Raw genomic sequence first — 19,607 nt, 5'->3', positions numbered from 1 at the left:
CTGTTTGAGGTGTCAGGTGAGTTCCTGAGGGCACGCTCAAACAACAAAAGATTCTTAAACTGTCACATAGAGGACAAGTAAATGCGTTTAGGGAAGAGGAAGGAAGCGGAGTGAGAAGGAGGAAGTGGAGCTGGCAGGAGGGCTGACATCTAAGACATTTCCATGGGATCCTCACTCTTGGGGTGAAATCCGTTAAACTCAACATAATTGGTATGAGTGATTTTTTTATGGATGGTGGTAAAGGGAAAAAATTGGGGTCTGGAATGACCCACATAAATACAGGGATAGCAAGTTCCCTTAGTCCCTCTGAAGATCATATTTTGGATTAAAGGAAACACCTTGGAGGTGGGTGTCTGTGTGATATATACAGCTAAGCTTGCACACGTGCATGGGAGCGTATGTCTCCCTGCACAGATGGATGTGCACAGACGCCTGCCTGTGCTTGCGTGAAAGTTAATCTATATGCAGACATACATACATACATATGCAGTGCACACACGCATACATCTTACACCCATGTATATGAGTACAATGTACACATATATGTGTATATGTAAGCTTGCACATGTATGTGAATGTATGTATATTGCATGAATGTCTGTTGATGGGTGAACACTCACGTTTTTGTGCTTGTGTATGTTTGTGTGTATACTCGTTCCCCACCCTGTATTTTGGGAGAGCTCCCCTTGGCTAAGAGGAAGGCTAAGAATAAAGTCACAGGGTCTCAGAAGGAAAGGATGAGGGATGCCCCAGAGGCCTGAAATCCAGACATCCCCTTCCTTCTTCTGGGAACAGTGCCCCCAGGTGACTCAAAGGATAAGATGATTGACTTGCCCCCACATCCCCCATTTCCTACGTGTCCCACTTTGTTCCCCTCTGAAAGAAGTGCTACAGAGAGTGAGACAAAGCCCCCAGAGACAGAAAGATTGAGGAAAGGGGTGAAGAGGCAATTTGCAGGAATGCCCAAATGGGAAAGCGACTCTAAACAGAATGTTCTCTTAATAAACAAGAAATTAAGTCTTAATAATGCAGCAAGAAGTCTATTAACCCCTCTTGATCTAAGGTTTGCTTCTGCCCGTTCTCAGTCCGGAGGGAACTGAGCTGTTTCACCTTCTCTTTCACAGGCCCCTTGGCGAGCCTGAGCTGACACTTGTAATATTTATATCCTCTGCTTCCTGGCTCTAACTTCTAGCGTATATTCACTTATTTAATCATTTACCTCTCCACCCACCTATCTATTCACCTATTCATTTAATCATCTATCTCCCCATCCATCCATCTATCCATCAAATGATAACTGAACATTTGCTCTTTGTTTGACCTGGGAAAAGCATTGGGAGCGTTAGAAAGAAGAATCAGAGTCCTTCCTGCCCCAGGCCACCACTCACCACACCTGGAACTCAATGTCTAATTGTATATAAAGTCGTTTTTAAGCCAAGTCTATTCAGGTTACTGCAGAGTCCAAAGGGTGGACAATTGTGTCCTCCTGCATAACTGGCGAAGACTTCATGGGAAGGTGCATATATGAGTTTTTTATTCTGAACTCAACTTGAGTCTAGGCATGTGGAACCCAGAGATTAATTTTGAAAATGATGAATCTTCTTACTGGAAGCTTGCAGTCAATCAACAAACACCGTAGAATTGGACCACTTCCACATTTATCCATTTACCCACACATACCCTGATCATTTGTTAAGCACATAATATATGCCCATATTGTGCTAGGCAAAGACAGTGAAATGACGAAAGACTCCTACATACTCATTGACTTCACAGTGCTTCTCCTCTAGTAAAAGAGAGAGGCTATTAAACAAGAAATCACCAGGAAATGTGACAGGTAACATATTGGAGAAATAAAAGAGATCGTGGGAGCCCGTGGTTAGAGTTCTTACTTTAGTTTAAGTAAACAGTGGGGGATTCAGGGAAGGCTACCTAGAGGAGGTGTCTTAAGTGACACCTGAGGGATGAGTAGAAGTTAGCCAGGAGAAAAACAGAAAAGCAGAGTCCCAACCATAAGAGAAAATAGGGCACATTTGTACAGAATAGAGCACAGCTAGAGAGCAGCACGGGATGCAGCTAGAGAGACCAGATCATCAGTGTCTTGGGTCCCACATTATCTACAGGGATGCAGGCACCCTGCATCGTTTCAACATGAAACTAATAAACTATTAATGATATTTTTATTTCTTTTTTCCATTACAGTTCTGTTTTTATTTTTTTAATAGAAATATAGTTGATTTACAATATTGTGTTAGTTTTAGGTGTACAGCAAAGTGATTCAGTTATATATACTTTTTTTCAGATTCTGAAAAATTCTGAAAAAACAGTAAATCCTTATTGCTTATCTGTTTTATGTATCTGTTAATCCCATACTCCTAATTTATCCCTCCCCTGCCTTCCCTTTGGTAACCATCAGTTTGTTTTCTGTCTGTGAGTCTGTTTTGTATATAGATTCATTTGTATTATTTTTTAGAATCCACATATAAGTGATATCATATACTATTTGTCTTTCTCTGTCTGACTTACTTCACTTAGTATGATAATCTCTAGGTCCATCAATGTTGCTGCAAATGGCACTATTTCATTCTTTTTTATGGCTTGGTTTTATGTTTGGTTTAAGAAGATCTTATACCACATCTTCTTAAACCAAACATCTGTTGATGGGTGTTGGAGTTGTTTCCGTGTCTTGGCTGTTGTGAATAATGCTGCTGTGAACATTGGGGTGTATGGGTCTTTTCGAATTAGAGATTTCTCTGGATATATGCCCAGGTGTGGGATTGCTGGATCATATGGCAACTCTATTTTTAGTTTTTTAAGGACCCTCCATTCTGTTTTCCATAGTGGCTGCATCAGTTTACATTCCCAGCAACAATGTAGGAGGGTTCCATTTTCTCCAGACCCTCTCCAGCATTTATTAATTAATTAGATATTTTACTTTGTTTTTTTACATTTTCCAGATCTTGGAACTCTGCTGTGTGTAATTTACAGGTACAGTGCATCTCAGTTTGGACCAGCTGCATTTCACATGCTCAGTAGCCACACTTGGCCAGTGGTTCCTGTACTGGCCAGCATGCATGTAGTCACTGGGTGACTCTAAGAATGGGGACACTGTCTTATTCATTTGTCACCCAGTGCCTGCCAAAGTGCTCAGAACACACAGAATACCCAGTGCATGCATGCTGAGCTAAACGTAATGGACACACTAGAGCGTGATGGAGGGAGGTGATGACAGCTCTCTTGGGGGGGGGGGGCGGGGGGGGAGGGTGTGGCTGGGGAAACCTCGCCAGTAAGGTGATGGCCAGCCCAGCAGTCTCTGAAGAGTGTATAGGAGATGCCAGGTCAAGGACACAGGGCAGTAAGAGGAAGTGATGTTTGAATTGGTCCCAAAATGCTGGATAGGATTTCAATAGTCAGCCATTTAGGGGAGGGACAGAATGGTATTCCAAACAGAATAAAAAAGAGTCTGAGGAAAGCCTGAGAGGAATTGGCAAGAATAAACCATGGAGGCAGAAGGAATGGTTTGGCTGGAACACAGGGAGGGAGACAGGGCTGAAAAGACAGGCTGGAGGCTGCACGTGGAGAACTCTGAATGACAATGAAACCACTTTCTAGAAGCAGTCATGGAGGGGTCCGAGGCAGAAGAATTAACCTAGGGATCAGGACTGTGCCCACGTCCTAGGATAACCACTGTTCTTTTGAAAGTAAATTGTGTTTTCCATTCAACTCAGAAATCATCAGCGTTGTAAAGAAATTTCAGTTATCTTAGATATCAGGCTTTTGTCCTCAGAAAGTATCGGTAATGTTTGTTCTCTGACTATCGTGTTGTACTGGGTTGACTAGAAGTAAGGATAAGTCTCATACGACTGGTATTTTGTGGTAATCGAATAACGGTGGTTAACCCTTCCTCAGGGCTTACTATGTGCCAGGCAGGGCTCAGGTGCTTTATGTCATTAACGGATTCAATCCTATGACAACCCTAGGAGGAAAGTACAGTTAGTACTCTCAATTTTACACATGCAGAAACTGCAGTATAGAGCAGCATTCCCCAGCCTTTTTGGCACCAGGGACTGGTTTCGTTGAAGACAATTTTTCCACGGATGGGGGTGGGGGACGGTTCAGGCGGTAATGTGAGTGATGGGGAGCGATGGGGAGCGATGGGAGTGGTGGGGAGCGACGGGAGTGGTGGGGAGCGACGGGAGTGGTGGGGAGCGACGGGAGCGATGGGAGCAGTGGGGAGTGGTGGGGAGCGATGGCAGCGGTGGGGAGGGGTGGGGAACGGTGGGGAGCGATGTGAGCGGTGGGGAGCAATGTGAGCGGTGGGGAGCAATGGGGAGCAGTGGGGAGTGATGGGAGCAGTGGGGAGCGACGGGAGCAATGGGGAGCGATGGGAGCAGTGGGGAGCAGCAGGGAGCAGTGGGGAGCGGTGGGGAGCAGTGGGGAGCAGTGGGGAGTGATAGGAGCAGTGGGGAGCGGTGGGGAGCAGTGGGGAGCGGTGGGGAGTGATGGGAGCAGTGGGGAGTGGTGGGGAGCAGTGGGGAGCGGTGGGGAGTGATGGGAGCAGTGGGTAGCGGTGGGGAGTGGTGGGGAGCGGTGGGGAGTGATGGGAGCGGTGGGGAGCGGTGGGAGTGGTGGGGAGTGATGGAGCGGTGGGGAGTGATGGGAGAGGTGGGGAGTGATGGGAGCAGTGGGGAGCGGTGGGGAACGGTGGGGAGCGGTGGGGAGTGGTGGGGAGTGATGGGAGTGGTGGGGAGTGATGGGAGCGGTGGGGAGGGGTGGGGAGTGGTGGGGAGCGATGGGGAGTGATGGGAGCGGTGGGGAGCGATGGGAGCAGTGGGGAGCGGTGGGAGCGGTGGGGAGCGGTGGGGAGCGGTGGGGAGCGATGGAGAGCTCGTGGCCACTCACCTCCTGCTGTGCGGCCTGGTTCCTAACAGGCCGCAGACCGGGGTTGGCGACCCCTGGTATAAAGAGTGCAGGTAACTTGTTCCCATAGCTAGTTCAAGTCCAGGCAGTCTAGTTCTAGAGACTGCCTTCTACTACTACTCCAAATGATTTTTGATTGCTACAACGAACAGACAATGATATAAGGACTTTACGTGTGTTAATTAATTTATTCTTCTTAATTATTCTATGCAGTAGGTGCTATTCTTCTCCTGATTTTGTTCATGAATAAACTGAGAATCAGAGAGGTTAAGAAATGTCCCCAAGTTCACAGTTAGTTGAGAGTGAAACCAGCAGTACAATGATCAGATCTATTTAGGTGGCATATCTGGAGCTTCCTTTATGAAGTTCTGGTGAAATATCTTGTTGTCCAAAATAAAATGCACCATTAGTTAGTACTGTTAGTAATCTATGCATGTATTTCTAAGGAAAACTTCATGGTAAATTACATAAGATTTTCTATTTCTCTCTCTCTCTCTCTCTCTCTGTCTGTTTCTTCCACCCTATGCCTAACTTTCATGTCATCTCCTCTCTCCCCAAGATGTAACTTAAGAAATATTTATTGAATGAATGAAAAAAATTGATGGATTAACTATTTACTATCTACCATATGCCAAGCACTGGGCTTTGTACAAGGGGTACAGCAGTGGCTAATATAGACAGTGTCTGACTTCACAGGGCTGACAGTTTAGTTTTTCCTATCTATCTGTCTGTATCTGTGTTTGAACTATGTCTTATCTCTCTATCTCTCTCCCTCTCTCTCTGTCTATATCTCTATCTATCCATCCATTCGTACATCCATCTGTCTGGGAAGGGGTAGCAGAAGGAGAAAGAGAGAAAGGAAAGAACAAGGGAAGAAGAGAGGGGAGAAATGGGAGGAAGAATAGGTGGAATTGGATGATGAGGTGGAAACAGAGGAGAAGAAAGGAATGGGAAGGGACCATCTATGGCGAATCCATCATTTTACAGAAAAGCCTGAGCCTTGAAGAGAGGAAGTGAGTTGTGTTACGAGATGATGCTGGTGAGAACTATGACGTGGATTAGTAAGAGCTGGACCTGACGACTAAGAGGCTTTCCATGATCTGCGTCCTGATGGAGCCTGGCGCTTACAGACACCTCTGGACTGTCTTGCTTTCATTGTGCTCTTGATTTTCAGAGGCAGAAGGAAATTTGGGCAAAATTAATGAGAGGTCTGAAGCTATTTTCGGCATCCAAGCCATGAAGGCTTTCTACGCATCCCAAAGCTCAACGGGCTGCCTGGCTTCTTTCCTTTTCTGTGCAGGGGAGGAGGCCTTGACCATGTACATGGACAAAAGTCGCCTGGACAGGAAGTCAGGGAATGCCACTCAAAGTGTTGAAGCTCTGCACCAGCTGGCATCGTCCTACTTTGTCGACCGTGATGGTACCATGAGGAGGCTCCATGAGATCCAGATATCAACTGGAGCAATCAAGGTACGGCTTGAGGGTGGCTTCGGGTGGCAGGCTCTCAGACAACAGCACTGCACAAACGTAGTCTGCGAGTCAACGGGCAGATGAAATCCCTGGCTTCTTACCCAGGGAGCTAACAGTGCCCCCCTCCAGCCACTCTGCCTGAGCTTGTCAAGTGCCCATAATATCCCGAGCGTTGTCATTAAGGCGACCACATGTACTGATTTCCTGGGGCGACCCTGGCTGTAATCATGGCAGAATTAAACATAGTACTTTCTTTCACTTTTTTTTAACAGCTTTATTGGAGTATAATTGCTTTACAATGGTGTGTTAGTTGCTGCTGTATAACAAAGTGAATCAGCTATACGTATACATATATCCCCATATCCCCTCCCTCTTGCGTCTCCCTCCCACCCTCCTTATCCCACCCCTCTAGGTGGTCACAAAGCACCAAGCTGATCTCCCTGTGCGATGCGGCTGCTTCCCACTAGCTATCTGTTTTACATTTGGTAGTGTATATATGCCCATGCCACTCTCTCCCTTTGTCCCAGCTTACTCTCCTTCACTCTTAAAGCTCTGTGTGGATGATTTCCAGACTCCCTTTCTAGGTGAAGGAACAGGCTACAGTGGGTAAATCATTTTCGAAAGGTCACAGAGCTCTCAAGAGTCAGATTATGCCTAGGTTAGTAATTGGTCAACACCTGTGTTTTTCATCCTCCCTCCCCATTTTACAGATGGGAACACTCAGGTCCAAGGGTTAAAGACTTTTGCTCAGGGTTACACACCTAGCCAGTACATTAACAGGGACTAGAACTCTACTCTCTAGACCAGGGATCCACGAGGATTTTTTGTAAAGGGTCAATAGTAAATATTTTAAGATTTGCAGGTCATATGATCGGTATTACTACAACTCAACTGTGCTGCTATAGCACAAAATTAGCCATACAATCAGTGTGTAAAAAATGGGCATGGCTGTGTTCCAATAAAACTTTATAAATCAGGCAGTCTGTCATGTGCCGACCCATGCTTATCTACCCCAGCACTGTCCAATAGACCCTTCCAAGATAATGGAGAGACTGTATCTGTGCTGGCCAAGACAGGAGCCACTAGTCATATGGGGTTATGGAGCATGTGACATGTGGCTACTTAGACACTAAATTTGTAAGGTGTTTTTTTTTTTTAAATTTATTTAAGTTTAAATAGCCACATTGGTAAGAACAGCTGTGGAGACTTTCAGCTCAATGCCTTAGAGCATAGGTACTTAAAAAAATTCCACTTTAAATGCAGTAAATTCAAGGATTACCTTTATAAAGAGAATAAAGGAGGACATTTTTGATAAAAAAGGATTAGTTCTTTGGACGGTTTCAATGAAGATTTTTTTGCATCTCAAAGTTTCTTAAACCAGATTATACCTGCATTTTACCTCATTATTCAGTCTATTTTCTCTTCCTGAGCATCTTCCTTCTAAATAAAATGCAGACCTAGTCTTATATCAAGACTTTAAAAGGTATCTCTAGGGAAAAAGTGTGTGTGTGTGAAGGGGTGAGGGGTTGCCGGGGAGTGTTGGTGGATGTCAGGCAGATGAGTCAGAAACTGACCAAGGGAAGAGAAAAAATGTGGGAGGGGAGAGACTTGCTGAGGAGGGAGGGAGGAAGGGGAGAAATAAATCAGATCAACAAAGAGCCAGTTTATCCGAGAAGAATCGCCTATATTGGGGGGATTATGGTGTTAGGGAGCTCAGCACAGAGAGATGGAACTTGATGAAGCCATCGGAGTCTGAGTGAAGCAAAGGCCTGGTTTTCATTATCACCAAATGGTTCCCTCCCCGCGGGATGGGATGCGGAATTGAGATATTGAAGCTCTGTCGGAAGGTAATCCTCTTTTGTGCATCCCGGAAGTGCAGTGTGCCTCCTTACGAGGAATTTCTTAGAGAAATTGCACACAGGCCACTCAAGGAGCCATTCTTGCAACAGCACCATCCTCGACACTCAGTCTGGCACTTGGGTTTTTCTAGCCATTTCTTGACGCTACCTCAAGACCCAGCTGGCTAGAATTGGTCTCCCTGCCAGCTTTGTCTAAGATGAGCAGCTGACCCAGGTGGGGAAGTTTTGCCCGTGGTTTCTCTTCCTGAGCATCTTTAGCAAGACGGATGGGTAGTTTTGAATCTCATTGAACAGTAACGAGGTCATTATTCTGTACACAAAAAAGAATAAATTATTTTTTAAAAGCAAAGCCTAATAACCTTCCATTTTTGTACTGTTTCCTAAGTGCTAGATACTTCAAAAATACGGTCCCTTTACCGTTAGGGTGGGTAACAGTATTACTGACATTGTGTAGATGCAGAAATTGAGGCTTAGAAAGAGGAGTTAGTGATCCAAGGCTCTGCTGCTGGACGGGGCAGAGCTGGCATTGGGAGATCTGTGTGACTATATCCCAAGTCATCATTCCTGACAACAGTCAGCGCTATGTCCTTACAGCTGGATGCAAACCTCAAAACAAGCCTACAAGTGATTGTGTTAAATAATGGAAAGTAAAGGCTAAAGACATGAAGAAACCACTTTACATACTAAACCATTCATATTTCAAGGTTATCTTTTAGAATAGCTGTTTCCCTCTTGTCCACCACCTCAATTATTCTAAGACAGTGTTTGAGAAACACACCACCAGGGGATTGGGGTGATCATTCTGCAGTGGAGCTGACTGTGCTGTTTGCTAATTTTTTTTTTTGAAAATGGGAATAATTTTATTGTTCTTGCCTAATGATAACGCATATTTACTCATCGATAATGCACGTTACAATTTATAGAGACTCTTGGTAATAAGATGTCAGTTATTGAACATATGCCATGTGTCAGGCACTTACACCCATCAGGTTTAGGCTCACCACCCTAGGATTTACTAGCTTCAGATTGCAGGAGCTTACAGAAGTGACTGCCTGAGGGCACGCAGCAAATAAAGGGCGCAGCCAGGATCTAACACTGACTCTCCTAACTCCAAAGCCCATGCTTTTGAAATACACTATAGTGTTTCCACTTATTTTTAGTTCATATAATACTTGAAATGGCTTTGTGCAGTGAGAACCAAGGATAGAACGTGGGCGTCCTGGCTCCAGTCTGCTAGATTGCCCTGCTATCCCGTTGTCTGCTTGGCAACAGTCAGGCATGGTCCTTGACACAGGCAAGGGGCTCAAGAAGTGGCCGCTGGCTCAGGTCAGGCTTTCTCTGCTGCCTGAGCTCTGCTGGGGGCTGACTCTGCAGGATCTGTCCCAGACAAGGGCATCTGTCTCACATCTGTCGCCCTTGATGTCCACTCCAGGTCACAGAGACACGCACTGGGCCTCTGGGCTGTAACAGCTATGACAATCTGGACTCTGTGAGTTCCGTCCTTCTGCAAAGCACGGAGAGCAAACTGCACCTTCAAGGTAGGATGTCAGTGGAAATGATGGGAACAGAGAGGGGGAGGGGAGAGCAGCCTGGGGGAGGAGGGATGAGGGGGTATCAGGAGGCATGATGTGGAGGGAGAATGAAAACTAAGATGAAAGGCAGAGAAACCAACAAAAAATAAAAATATGCAAATTAAGACAGTTGTGATATGATGTCTTTTTAAAAATTTTAACATATATGGGACATTGAATTCATGGTTATTAATTAGTTTTCAGATATAAAGTATGGAAATGTGAGCTTTATCTGATTATTTTGATGAAAGTGTCTAAACAGTGTTATTTATAGATGTTCCAGATCTAATATATATTAAAGTTTCATATCATAGCCTCTGAATTTCCTACATTATTGTGTTTGATTCTCAATATATTTTGGCAGATATTATTTGAATTCCAAGAACTATAGGGCATTTTATAGAATTTTTGGTTCTATGTCAACTTCTTTCTCCTTATTTGTTAATCATTAGTGGTCTTCAGTATATTCATACACCCATACGTATTTGTGTATGTGTGTGTGTGCTTTTAGCAGAGTTTACAAATGAGAACATTCAGTGCTGGCTGGAATATAGAAAGACGGATCCTCTTAGGCATGGCTAGTGAAATTGCAACAATTCTAAGGATTAATTTGTTGACATACATACATATTTGTATTTGTTTATTATATGTCAGGTACATGTTATGTGCTCCATATATACTCAAGACCTTGAAGAAAATACACTCTTTAAAATAGTCATTTTATCCTGATTAATTCATCATAAAGAGGAGGGGAGATTGTAGGGGGAAAATGATAAAACTTTAAGTATAGATAGTGCTGTTTTAAAAAGGATAATTTATAATAGCAAAGAAAAAAACAATGTAAAGATTTCAATTTTCCACATGAGGAGACTAAATGAATTGTGTAGCATCCATACAACATAATATTAGGCAGGTGCTGAAATGTTGTTTATAAAGAATTTTCAGGATACGTGAAAATGATTTACTGTAATGTTAATTAAAAAGTGGGGCTTCCCTGGTGGCGCAGTGGTTGGGAGTCCGCCTGCCGATGCAGGGGACACGGGTTCGTGCCCAGGTCCGGGGGCATCCCGCGTGCCGCAGAGCGGCTGGGCCCGTGAGCTATGGCCGCTGAGCCTGCGCGTCCGGAGCCTGTGCTCCGCGATGGGGGAGGCCACGGCAGTGAGAGGCCCGCGTACTGCAAAAATAAAAAAAAAAAAAAAAAAAAAAAGTGGATGGTTTCTGACTGAATGTATGGCATGATCTTCATGTAAAAGGATAAGGAAAAATAACATTGCAAGGAATTATGCGAGATGTTAAAAGAGGTTACTTCTGGATGATTAGGTTAGAGATGATTTATTTTAGTCTTCCAATTCCTTTTCTAACTTTTCTACAATGATCGTGTATTAACTTTATAGTCATAAAAACTGTCATATGCTTTAACTTTGAGCGAACTAAGAATGTGACCTTTTAGAAAGGTATCTGATAAAGGTGATTCTGAATGTCGGTGGGAGGAAATTTGGGTTGAGATTGGCAGGTCGAGCTAAACAGAGCCTAATGTGACTTTTATATTCTGGTTCCTTGGCAACTCTTTGATTCATGCTCCTGTTATAGAAGATGGTTGGAAAGTGGTACAGAGCAAGCTTGGTAGTGTCACTTGGGAGCAATGAATGAAAATCCATCAGGAAAATTCAGGCCAAGAGAGTGGTCTAGCATTAAAACAAAAGCCAACAAAACAAAACCTCAAGTACATGAAGAATAATCCTGCACCCCTTTAGTAGACAGAAGAGTAGACAGATGAGTTTGGTAATGCCTGATAAGAAATGAATAAGGAAGACAGACCTACCTTGGGTGCACCAGGATTTTCAATATTAGCTCCTGTGATGCCTACAGTGAGCTTGTGGGATGAGAGCAGGGTTTGAATCCAGGAAGTACGGCTCCGGTCTGTGTCTGGTCACCCTGCTGTGCACGTAGGAGGTGAGTTATAATCAGAGTAAATTAGTTGGGATTAACAGGATCTCACTAGGAATTTATTAAGATCTTAGGGCCATTTAGAAGCTGATTTACAGTGAAGCTAAGGAAGCTTAAGATCCAGGGCTCCCTCACCTTCTAAGTCCCTAAATTTTCTCATTCTGCATATTCATGTTCACATGTAATTTTGAATTCCGTTTCTCAATAAGCACCTGTAGCCTAAGCCTCAGTCCTAAAACCCAGATCTGCCATTGGTTACATTATTAGCAGCATGTTATTCACACAAAAGAAGGAGATGACAGCTTTGTTCTGTTCTAGATTGGTCAGAGCACACCTGGTGGATTGGGTCCAAGTGTGGGCAGCACATTTCAAGAGGGACATCAAGAAACTGAAGGAGAGTGTCTTATAATACATAACTGATGAAGGTGGACTTAGAGCAGAAGGATGTGTCTGTGGATACCTAAAGGGCTGTCTTGCAGAAAAGTTAGTCAAATTCGATAATATGGATAAAATGGGGCAAACCTGATCTACATGTGGGAAACTACAAGGATCCCAGGTTTAAACTAGATCTCAGTTTAAACTCAGTATAAAATAGATCTTCTAATGCACATTCATGTCCAAACCTGGAATGTCCTGCTGAAGCATATAGTGACTCTCTTGTTATTAGGGTTATATGTTGGTGACGTTTGGTAGGGATGTTATAGAAACTATTTAATCATCATTCCACCGTGTTGGTGATTGAATCGATACTGATGCTTAGGAAGACACTGAATCACCAAACCTTTATCGAGACTGACTATGTGCCAAATTCAGTGCTAGATCCTGGGCCTGTGAGCACAAATCAGTTCAACTCAATTCAGCAAATATTTTTCAGGAACTCATGTTGTCATTGGGCTAGGCACAGAAAACAGTGGTGAACAAGACAGACATACTTTTTGCCCCAAGGAAATATACACTCTATCAAAAAACATGGGTTTAGACGAATAATAATGTGCAATGAGTTTGGATGGAAAAAAATCGTGACGGTTCTTTGATACCCAGTAGTATGGAGATTTCACCTACTTGAGAATCAGGGAAGTTTTCTTGATAAAAAGATGCACAGAATGAGACCTGAAGAGTGGAGAAGGGGGCAGGGACATAGCTATGGAGCAGAGTCCTCGTGAATGGCATTCAAGGAAATTGAAAAGATCTTAAGAGATTAAAGCAGAGATATCAATGGTGAGAAAGGCAAAATAATATGTCATATTCTAGAAGGCCTCTGTAGCACATTAATGAGTTGAATATTAATTTGAGAGTAATGGGAACCATAAAAGGGTTTTAAAAAACAAAGTAGCAGGAAGAGATTATTAATGTTTTGGAAGATCACTCTGGCTACTGTGTGGTCAATTAATTAGAGAGGAGTAGTTTGGAGGTTGGTGACCGGTTAGTTAAGGGCTACTGCAGTATTGAAGATGAGATGTCACAGACTGAAACCATGGAAGCAACAGTTGGGATGGAGAGAAATAGACCAATTTTGGAGTTACTTAGGAGGTGTCACTACCAGGATTCAGTGAAAAGACCATGAAAGATTTAGGTATTTGAGTGAATGAAGAGTGGGAATAAGATAGAGCCGACAGACAGGAAAATACGTATGATTCAAGGTAGTGTGTAATATAGTAGAGCTAGTAAAAGTAATGCGTACTATTACAGAGATGTGGAAAAGGAGGTAATCCATTCTATCTGTCTAGGTAGAGGAATCATAGAAAGGAGGAAAAAATATTCTCCTGGTGGAAGGTAAAACAAAAAAGCTTCTTAAATATAAGACAGAAGAATATCTCATGACTTTTGGGTAGGCTGATACTTATTCAGTAGCATCCATAAAGCACCAAGTAAAAGAAAAAGGTTGATAAATTGGACTACTTTAAAATTAAGAATTCCTGTTTATCAGAAGATGCTATTCATGGAATGAAAATGCAGGTTACAGAGTGGAAGGCAATATTGGTGATAAATGTATCTGACAAAGAACTCATGTGTAAAATATGTAAATAACCTCTAAAACCAATAAGAGAAAGGCAGGCAATCCGGAAAGACAAGAAAATGGGTAAAAGGCATGAACAGGCGCTTCGCAAACAAGAATATCAAAATGGCTAATAAATATTTGAAACGGTGATTAACTTTACTAGTCCTCAGAAAATGTAAATTAAAACAGTGTCATAACACACCGATCAGTCTGGCTCAACTGAAAAATCTGACAGTATCAAGGAGTGACAGTGTTGAACACTGGGAACTTACATGCATTGCTCCTGGGAGAATAAATTAGTACAATCACTTTGGAAAACTCTTTTGGGCAGCTTCTACTGAAAACTCAGTATGTCCTCACCCTATGACCTAACAATTACAACTCCTAGGAATATGCCCAACAGAAATGTGACCTTTGTTCACCAAAAACCATGAATGTTCATAGGAGTTTTGTTCAAAATAGTCCCCCAAAGGGAAATAGCCCCAAATGCCCATCAACAAAAAAATGGGTAAATAACTTGTCATACATTCACATGATGGGCTACAATACAGAAGTGAGAAAGAATCAACTACCCTTTCATGCAAAAATAGAGAAGAATCTCATGAATGCAACATTAAGGAACAGAAGCCAGACACGAAAGAGGAAAATGCTGTATGATTCCATTCTTACACAGCTCAGAAACAGTAAAACAAATACATTGCTTTAGAATTCCAAAGAGCATTAACCTTTGTGGAGGAGGAATGGGGAAGTGACCGAAGAGAGATGAGAGAGGTTTCTGGAAGCCTTAGTAATGTTCTTTTTGTGTGTGTGTGGTACGCGGGCCTCCCACTGTCGTGGCCTCTCCCGTTGCGGAGCACAGGCTCCGGACGCGCAGGCCCAGCAGCCATGGCTCACGGGCCCAGCCGCTCCGCGGCATGTGGGATCTTCCCGGACCGGGGCACGAACCCGCGTCCCCCGCATCAGCAGGCGGACTCTCAACCACTGTGCCACCAGGGAAGCCCAATGTTCTGTTTCTTGATCACAGTAGCCACACATGGACGTGTTTACTTTGTGAAAATTCATGCAGCTGTACACACATGATTTATATGTGTACATTTCTGTGTATACAATATGCAGCTATTAAAAATTTATTTAATAATGTGCTCTATCTTGACATCCTCTGCAAAGAGAAGACATGAATAAAGCAGAGACGAATGATCAGGAGGTGATCCAGCCCAGCTAGAAGGGAAACTGCATGGACTGAGGGGTGGAGGAACCAGAAATAATAGATACTATTTATAGAACAGTTCCTTGAGTGCCAGGGACTGTGTTAATTTATTTTTATTATATTTACATTTATGTATTTGTTTTTATTTTAACTCTTATTTATTTGTTTTGTATAACTGGATTTATTACATTTTTAATCTTCATAGCATTCCTATAAGGAAGGCATAAATAACATCCCCATTTTGTAGGTGAGAAAACTGAGGCTGAGAGAGGTTTCTTAATAAGTGATTGAGCCAGAATTTTAACCTGCCCTGACTTCAGAGTTTCTCCTTCTCAAAACGGGTTGCTCTGTATTCCTCTATCCCCCTCCTAAAGCCTCTGAATGAGGCTGGCGTGAGATCCTGCAGAGGCTTATTTGGGTAGATTGAGGATGATATGAATGACAGCCTAATGACATTCACTTTGTGGTGTTTCATAAAAGGTTCACAAAACAGGGCAAAGATGGAGAGAAATAGGAAACAGAAAGAGGAGGATTGGAGAGGGAGACTCAAAATGAGGAAGAAAGGATCGTGGAAATGAGCAGAGGCTATTAGTAGTCAAAGCAGCAACCACCGAACTAAACTAGTTGTAATAATGCTAGTGGCATAATGATAACTTCTTATTTTTATCCTCCTTTCTCCAAGAAGCCCATTGAGTGTTTTACCGACATTGTCATGTAATTTAATCTAGTATCCATCTGGTGAGATGGATGTACAGAGAGCAGACCTCTGCCTTTGTACCTCACTGAAGTGGAAACAGATGCAGGGAAAATCTTTTGCTGAAATCTAGGGATAATCCAGAAATGTATTCATTCACACATTCACTTATTCATTTAGCAATATTTATTGAACATCACCTATATGTCAGACATTGTTTTAAGAGCGGGATGTAGAGACGTGAATAAGCTAAGTCTCAGTCATTTTGGAGTTTGTATTTAGTGTGTGGGTGTTGGGGGAGCAGAAAGAAAGAAACAAGTAAAGAAAGAAATATATTTTCTTTACAGTCAGAGAGAGAGTGTGGGAATAGGTCATCTAGAAATTTGTAGACCATGGAACAGACTTCAGATTTTACTCTGAATGAAATGAGAAGCCACTAGAAATTCAGGCAGTGGAGTAACTGGAGCTGACTTACATTTTACGTGAATTACTATGACTGTTATGTAGAAAAGAACTGTAGAGGGCAAGACCACATACACAGAAACCAGCTTGGAGACTATAGTGTTTATCAAGGTGAGAGAAAATGGCGGCCTGGACCATGACAGTGGCAATGAGGGTTGTAAGAAGTGATTGGATTGTGGATATATTTTTAAGTAGTGCTGACATTAGTTGGCAATGGACTGAGAAAATGCTTGTGAGGAAAAGAGAGAAGCCAAGGATGTTCCCAAAGTTTTGCCTGAGTGGCAGCAATGATGGCATTGCCTTACTGCTGTGGTGAATACTGTGGAAGGGATCCGTTCAGATGGGATATGAGGAATTGGGTTCGAACCTAATTGGGTTTGAACCTAGGTTTGAGAAGTCTCTTATATATACGGTTGTCAATGATGAGTGGACATTTGGAAAGTCAGGGGAGAGAACAGAGATATAAATTAGTATAGCGATGATATTTAATGATATGAGATTGGACAAGATTACCTTGGGAGAGAGTGTAGATAGAGAAAAGAAGGAATCCAGTTATTGAGCCATGGGGAATTTAATATCGAAGAGTTGGGGTAAAGGCATACTAATGAGGAACAAGGAAAGGAATCTAAGAAGTGGCCAGGGGTGCGGGTGGCAGTGTCGTGGGATGAGAGCCAAGAGAGTGTGGTATCCTGGAAACCAAGGGAAGAATGTTTTCCAAAGCAGAGGTCGTTGTCAACTGTGTCAAACGCCACTTATAGGATGAGTAAGATGAAGATGAGAACAGAGTAGTGGGCTTAGAAACATGGAGGTCATGGGTGACCCTAACAATGATGCTTCAATGGAATTATGGGAGTGGAAGCCTGAGTAGAATGAGTTCAAGAGAAAATAAGAAGAGAGGAAGTGAAGGTAGGGGTTTAGCAAACTCTACGGAGGAATCTCGCAGTGAATGGCACAATAGCAGAAGGTGACGTGGAGTGCATGAGTTTTTCTTCTCTTTTAATATAGAAGCAACACAGAAGGTGACGTGGAGTGCGTGAGTTTTTCTTCTCTTTTAATATAGAAGCAACAAAACTTTTATATGCTGATGGGAGTTATTCTTCAGAGAGGGAAACATTGATTCTATGAGTAAGAGGGATTATTTTAGGGTCATAGTTGAGCAGGGAAGAGTGAATAGGATCTTGTATATGACTGGAATTATTTGCCTTAGATAAGAGCTCCTGCAAGTTCATACAGAGTGAAGGGAAGGAGAACCTATGGACCCATAGGTGGGGTGGGTACAATTCACAGTTGTGGTAATGGGACCATTTTCTTAAACTTTACTTCTGATCACTTTTCATAGATGTGTTACAAGATTTTTCAGATTGTGATAACTCTGAAATTAGAATGTTTCTTATAACTGATGGTATGTCATAGTTTAATTGGCAGGTTATTTATTTTCTTAGTATATGCAAAAGAATGATACGTTTTACAAAAAATGGCATCTTAGATTCAATGACACGTAGTGTTTTCCTCAGTGAAAAAGGAGTGAAGTCACTAACCCACTCTCAGTTTCCAAAAGAGAAAAATGGACAAGAGTACAGTCAAGATCTTGAAAAGATGGGATGCTAGGCAGTGAGGGGATATGGGGTGCAAGACTCCAGGCATCATCTACACTCTGCACCTCCAGAGAGGCCACCCAAGACTCTGCTGTGTTTTGAGAGCCTCCTCCTAATATTCACGTTCAAATAGCCCATTTCACTCGTTGATCTTAAATTATTTCTCCTCCTCTTTCTCCTTCTTCTTTCGTCCCTCCTTCTTCCTCCTCCTCCTTACCCCTTCTTTACTTTCCTTGTGTCTCTTCTTGAAACCTCAGCTTCTTCCAGACCAGTCTCTATCTCCTATCACTCATGAACTCAGAATCTTTTCACGCCCTAAATGACTTCCCCTCTCTCTTTTATTGAGTTCAGTCTGTCTTTCCATACCCAGCACTAATATCCATCCCCTTATTAGAAGTCCTTCTTTCTTTACCCCTGTCATGGCTCACCTCCTCCCATCATCATTTCTCTCTTCCCTGGAGTGACTGTCAAACCAGCCTTCTTGATTCTGATCACTTCTGCTGATCCATCCCCATCGAAGCAGCCAGTGTGCTCTTCTTAAAATCAAATCAAATACTGTCACTTCCCTGCTTAAAACCCTTCACAGTCTCTGATATGGGTATAAGGAATAGACCTGGGCACCAGGCTATTCATAATCAAACTCTTGCCAATTTTCTTGGCTTTGTCGTATTCCGTCATCCAATACGTACTATATCCTTACTCCAGGCCTGTGGAATTTCTTACATTTTACTACAGGCATCTTTTTTTGTTTTTTATTGCTTCAAACTTTTGTACATCATCTCTCTAGTTCCTGGACTTTCACCTCTCCCAGGAAAACTTCTCTTAATGCTTCTGCCCTGGTTGTTAGACACCCTGCCCACCTTCTTCCCTAGGATTTGTCATGCAATAGTATAATCATCCTATTATTAATCTGACTCCCCAGTTGGAGTATAAATTCCTCACTGGTAAGAGCCATCTCTATCTCTAGCATGATGTATAGAAGCTGGCGCATAAAGAATGATCAGAAGATATTTGTTAAATGAATTTATAAGTGAATGGATAAATAATTAAATGAATGAATCGCCTTGCCCATAGTGAGCTCCTTTCTCTGAACTCTTACGATTCTCATTCTCCAACATGCTGGTTCCAGTTCAACCTAAGGACAATGTCCTGAGGGCTTACTCTATACCAGGAGCCTTCTTGCATGGATAGCATTCTTCAAAGTGCATGTGCCTTTTCTGTTGCATTGGATGTGTCTATATTTCAGGCAAGAGTCATGCCCCTTTACTCCTGCAAGTGCCACCTCTTCTGAGAAGCCTCTTTAAGACCTCTTGTACAGCATTTTTTAAAACTTCATCTTGCAACATGTTCTTTTGAATTTGGGTTTTACCTCTTCTATTAGATTTGATGATTGGCCTCGTTAAGGACGGGATTCTGCCAACTTTGTGTTTCATTGTATTCAACAGAATGCTGTGGACATTGGGACCCAATATGTATTTGCTGAATTGAAATTTTGCATAGGATTGGCGTTACAGGGACAGGAGAAAGGGGAGAACTAGAAGGATGGGGGAAGGAGAGAAAGAGGAAGGGGAGAGGGAGAGGAAGGGAGGGAGGGGATAGAGGAGGAAATAGAGGAAAGGCAAAGGGAGGATGAGGAAGAGAAGTAGCATCAATAATCCCTTTCCTCCGTAGGCATTATAAATGGAGTGAAGATAGTGATTTTTTTTTTTTTTTTTTTTTTTTTTTTTTGCGGTAAGCGGGCCTGTCACTGCGGGGGCCTCTCGCGTTGCGGAGCACAGGCTTCGGACACGCAGGCTCAGCGGCCATGGCTCACGGGCCCAGCCGCTCCGTGGCATGTGGGATCTTCCCGGACCGGGGCACGAACCCGTGTCCCCTGCATCGGC

At 42.9% G+C, this 19,607-nt stretch overlaps 1 protein-coding gene across 2 annotated transcripts in view; it reads left to right on the top strand.

Annotated features, from left to right (window-relative positions):
* The window catches only part of BRINP1 (BMP/retinoic acid inducible neural specific 1), a 183,252-nt gene that overhangs the window by 120,234 nt on the left and 43,411 nt on the right, over positions 1 to 19,607 (top strand). For both annotated transcript variants that reach the window (XM_049711018.1, XM_004269284.4), the window contains exons 4-5: positions 6,221 to 6,390; positions 9,682 to 9,787. In XM_049711018.1, coding sequence (XP_049566975.1) covers positions 6,221 to 6,390; positions 9,682 to 9,787 — 276 coding nt within the window. The remainder of the gene's footprint in view (positions 1 to 6,220; positions 6,391 to 9,681; positions 9,788 to 19,607) is intronic.

The sequence above is a fragment of the Orcinus orca genome, chromosome 6 (genome assembly GCF_937001465.1).
Source record: "Orcinus orca chromosome 6, mOrcOrc1.1, whole genome shotgun sequence".
Lineage (NCBI taxonomy): Eukaryota > Metazoa > Chordata > Mammalia > Artiodactyla > Delphinidae > Orcinus > Orcinus orca.
This window is presented reverse-complemented; position numbering and strand designations above follow the sequence as displayed.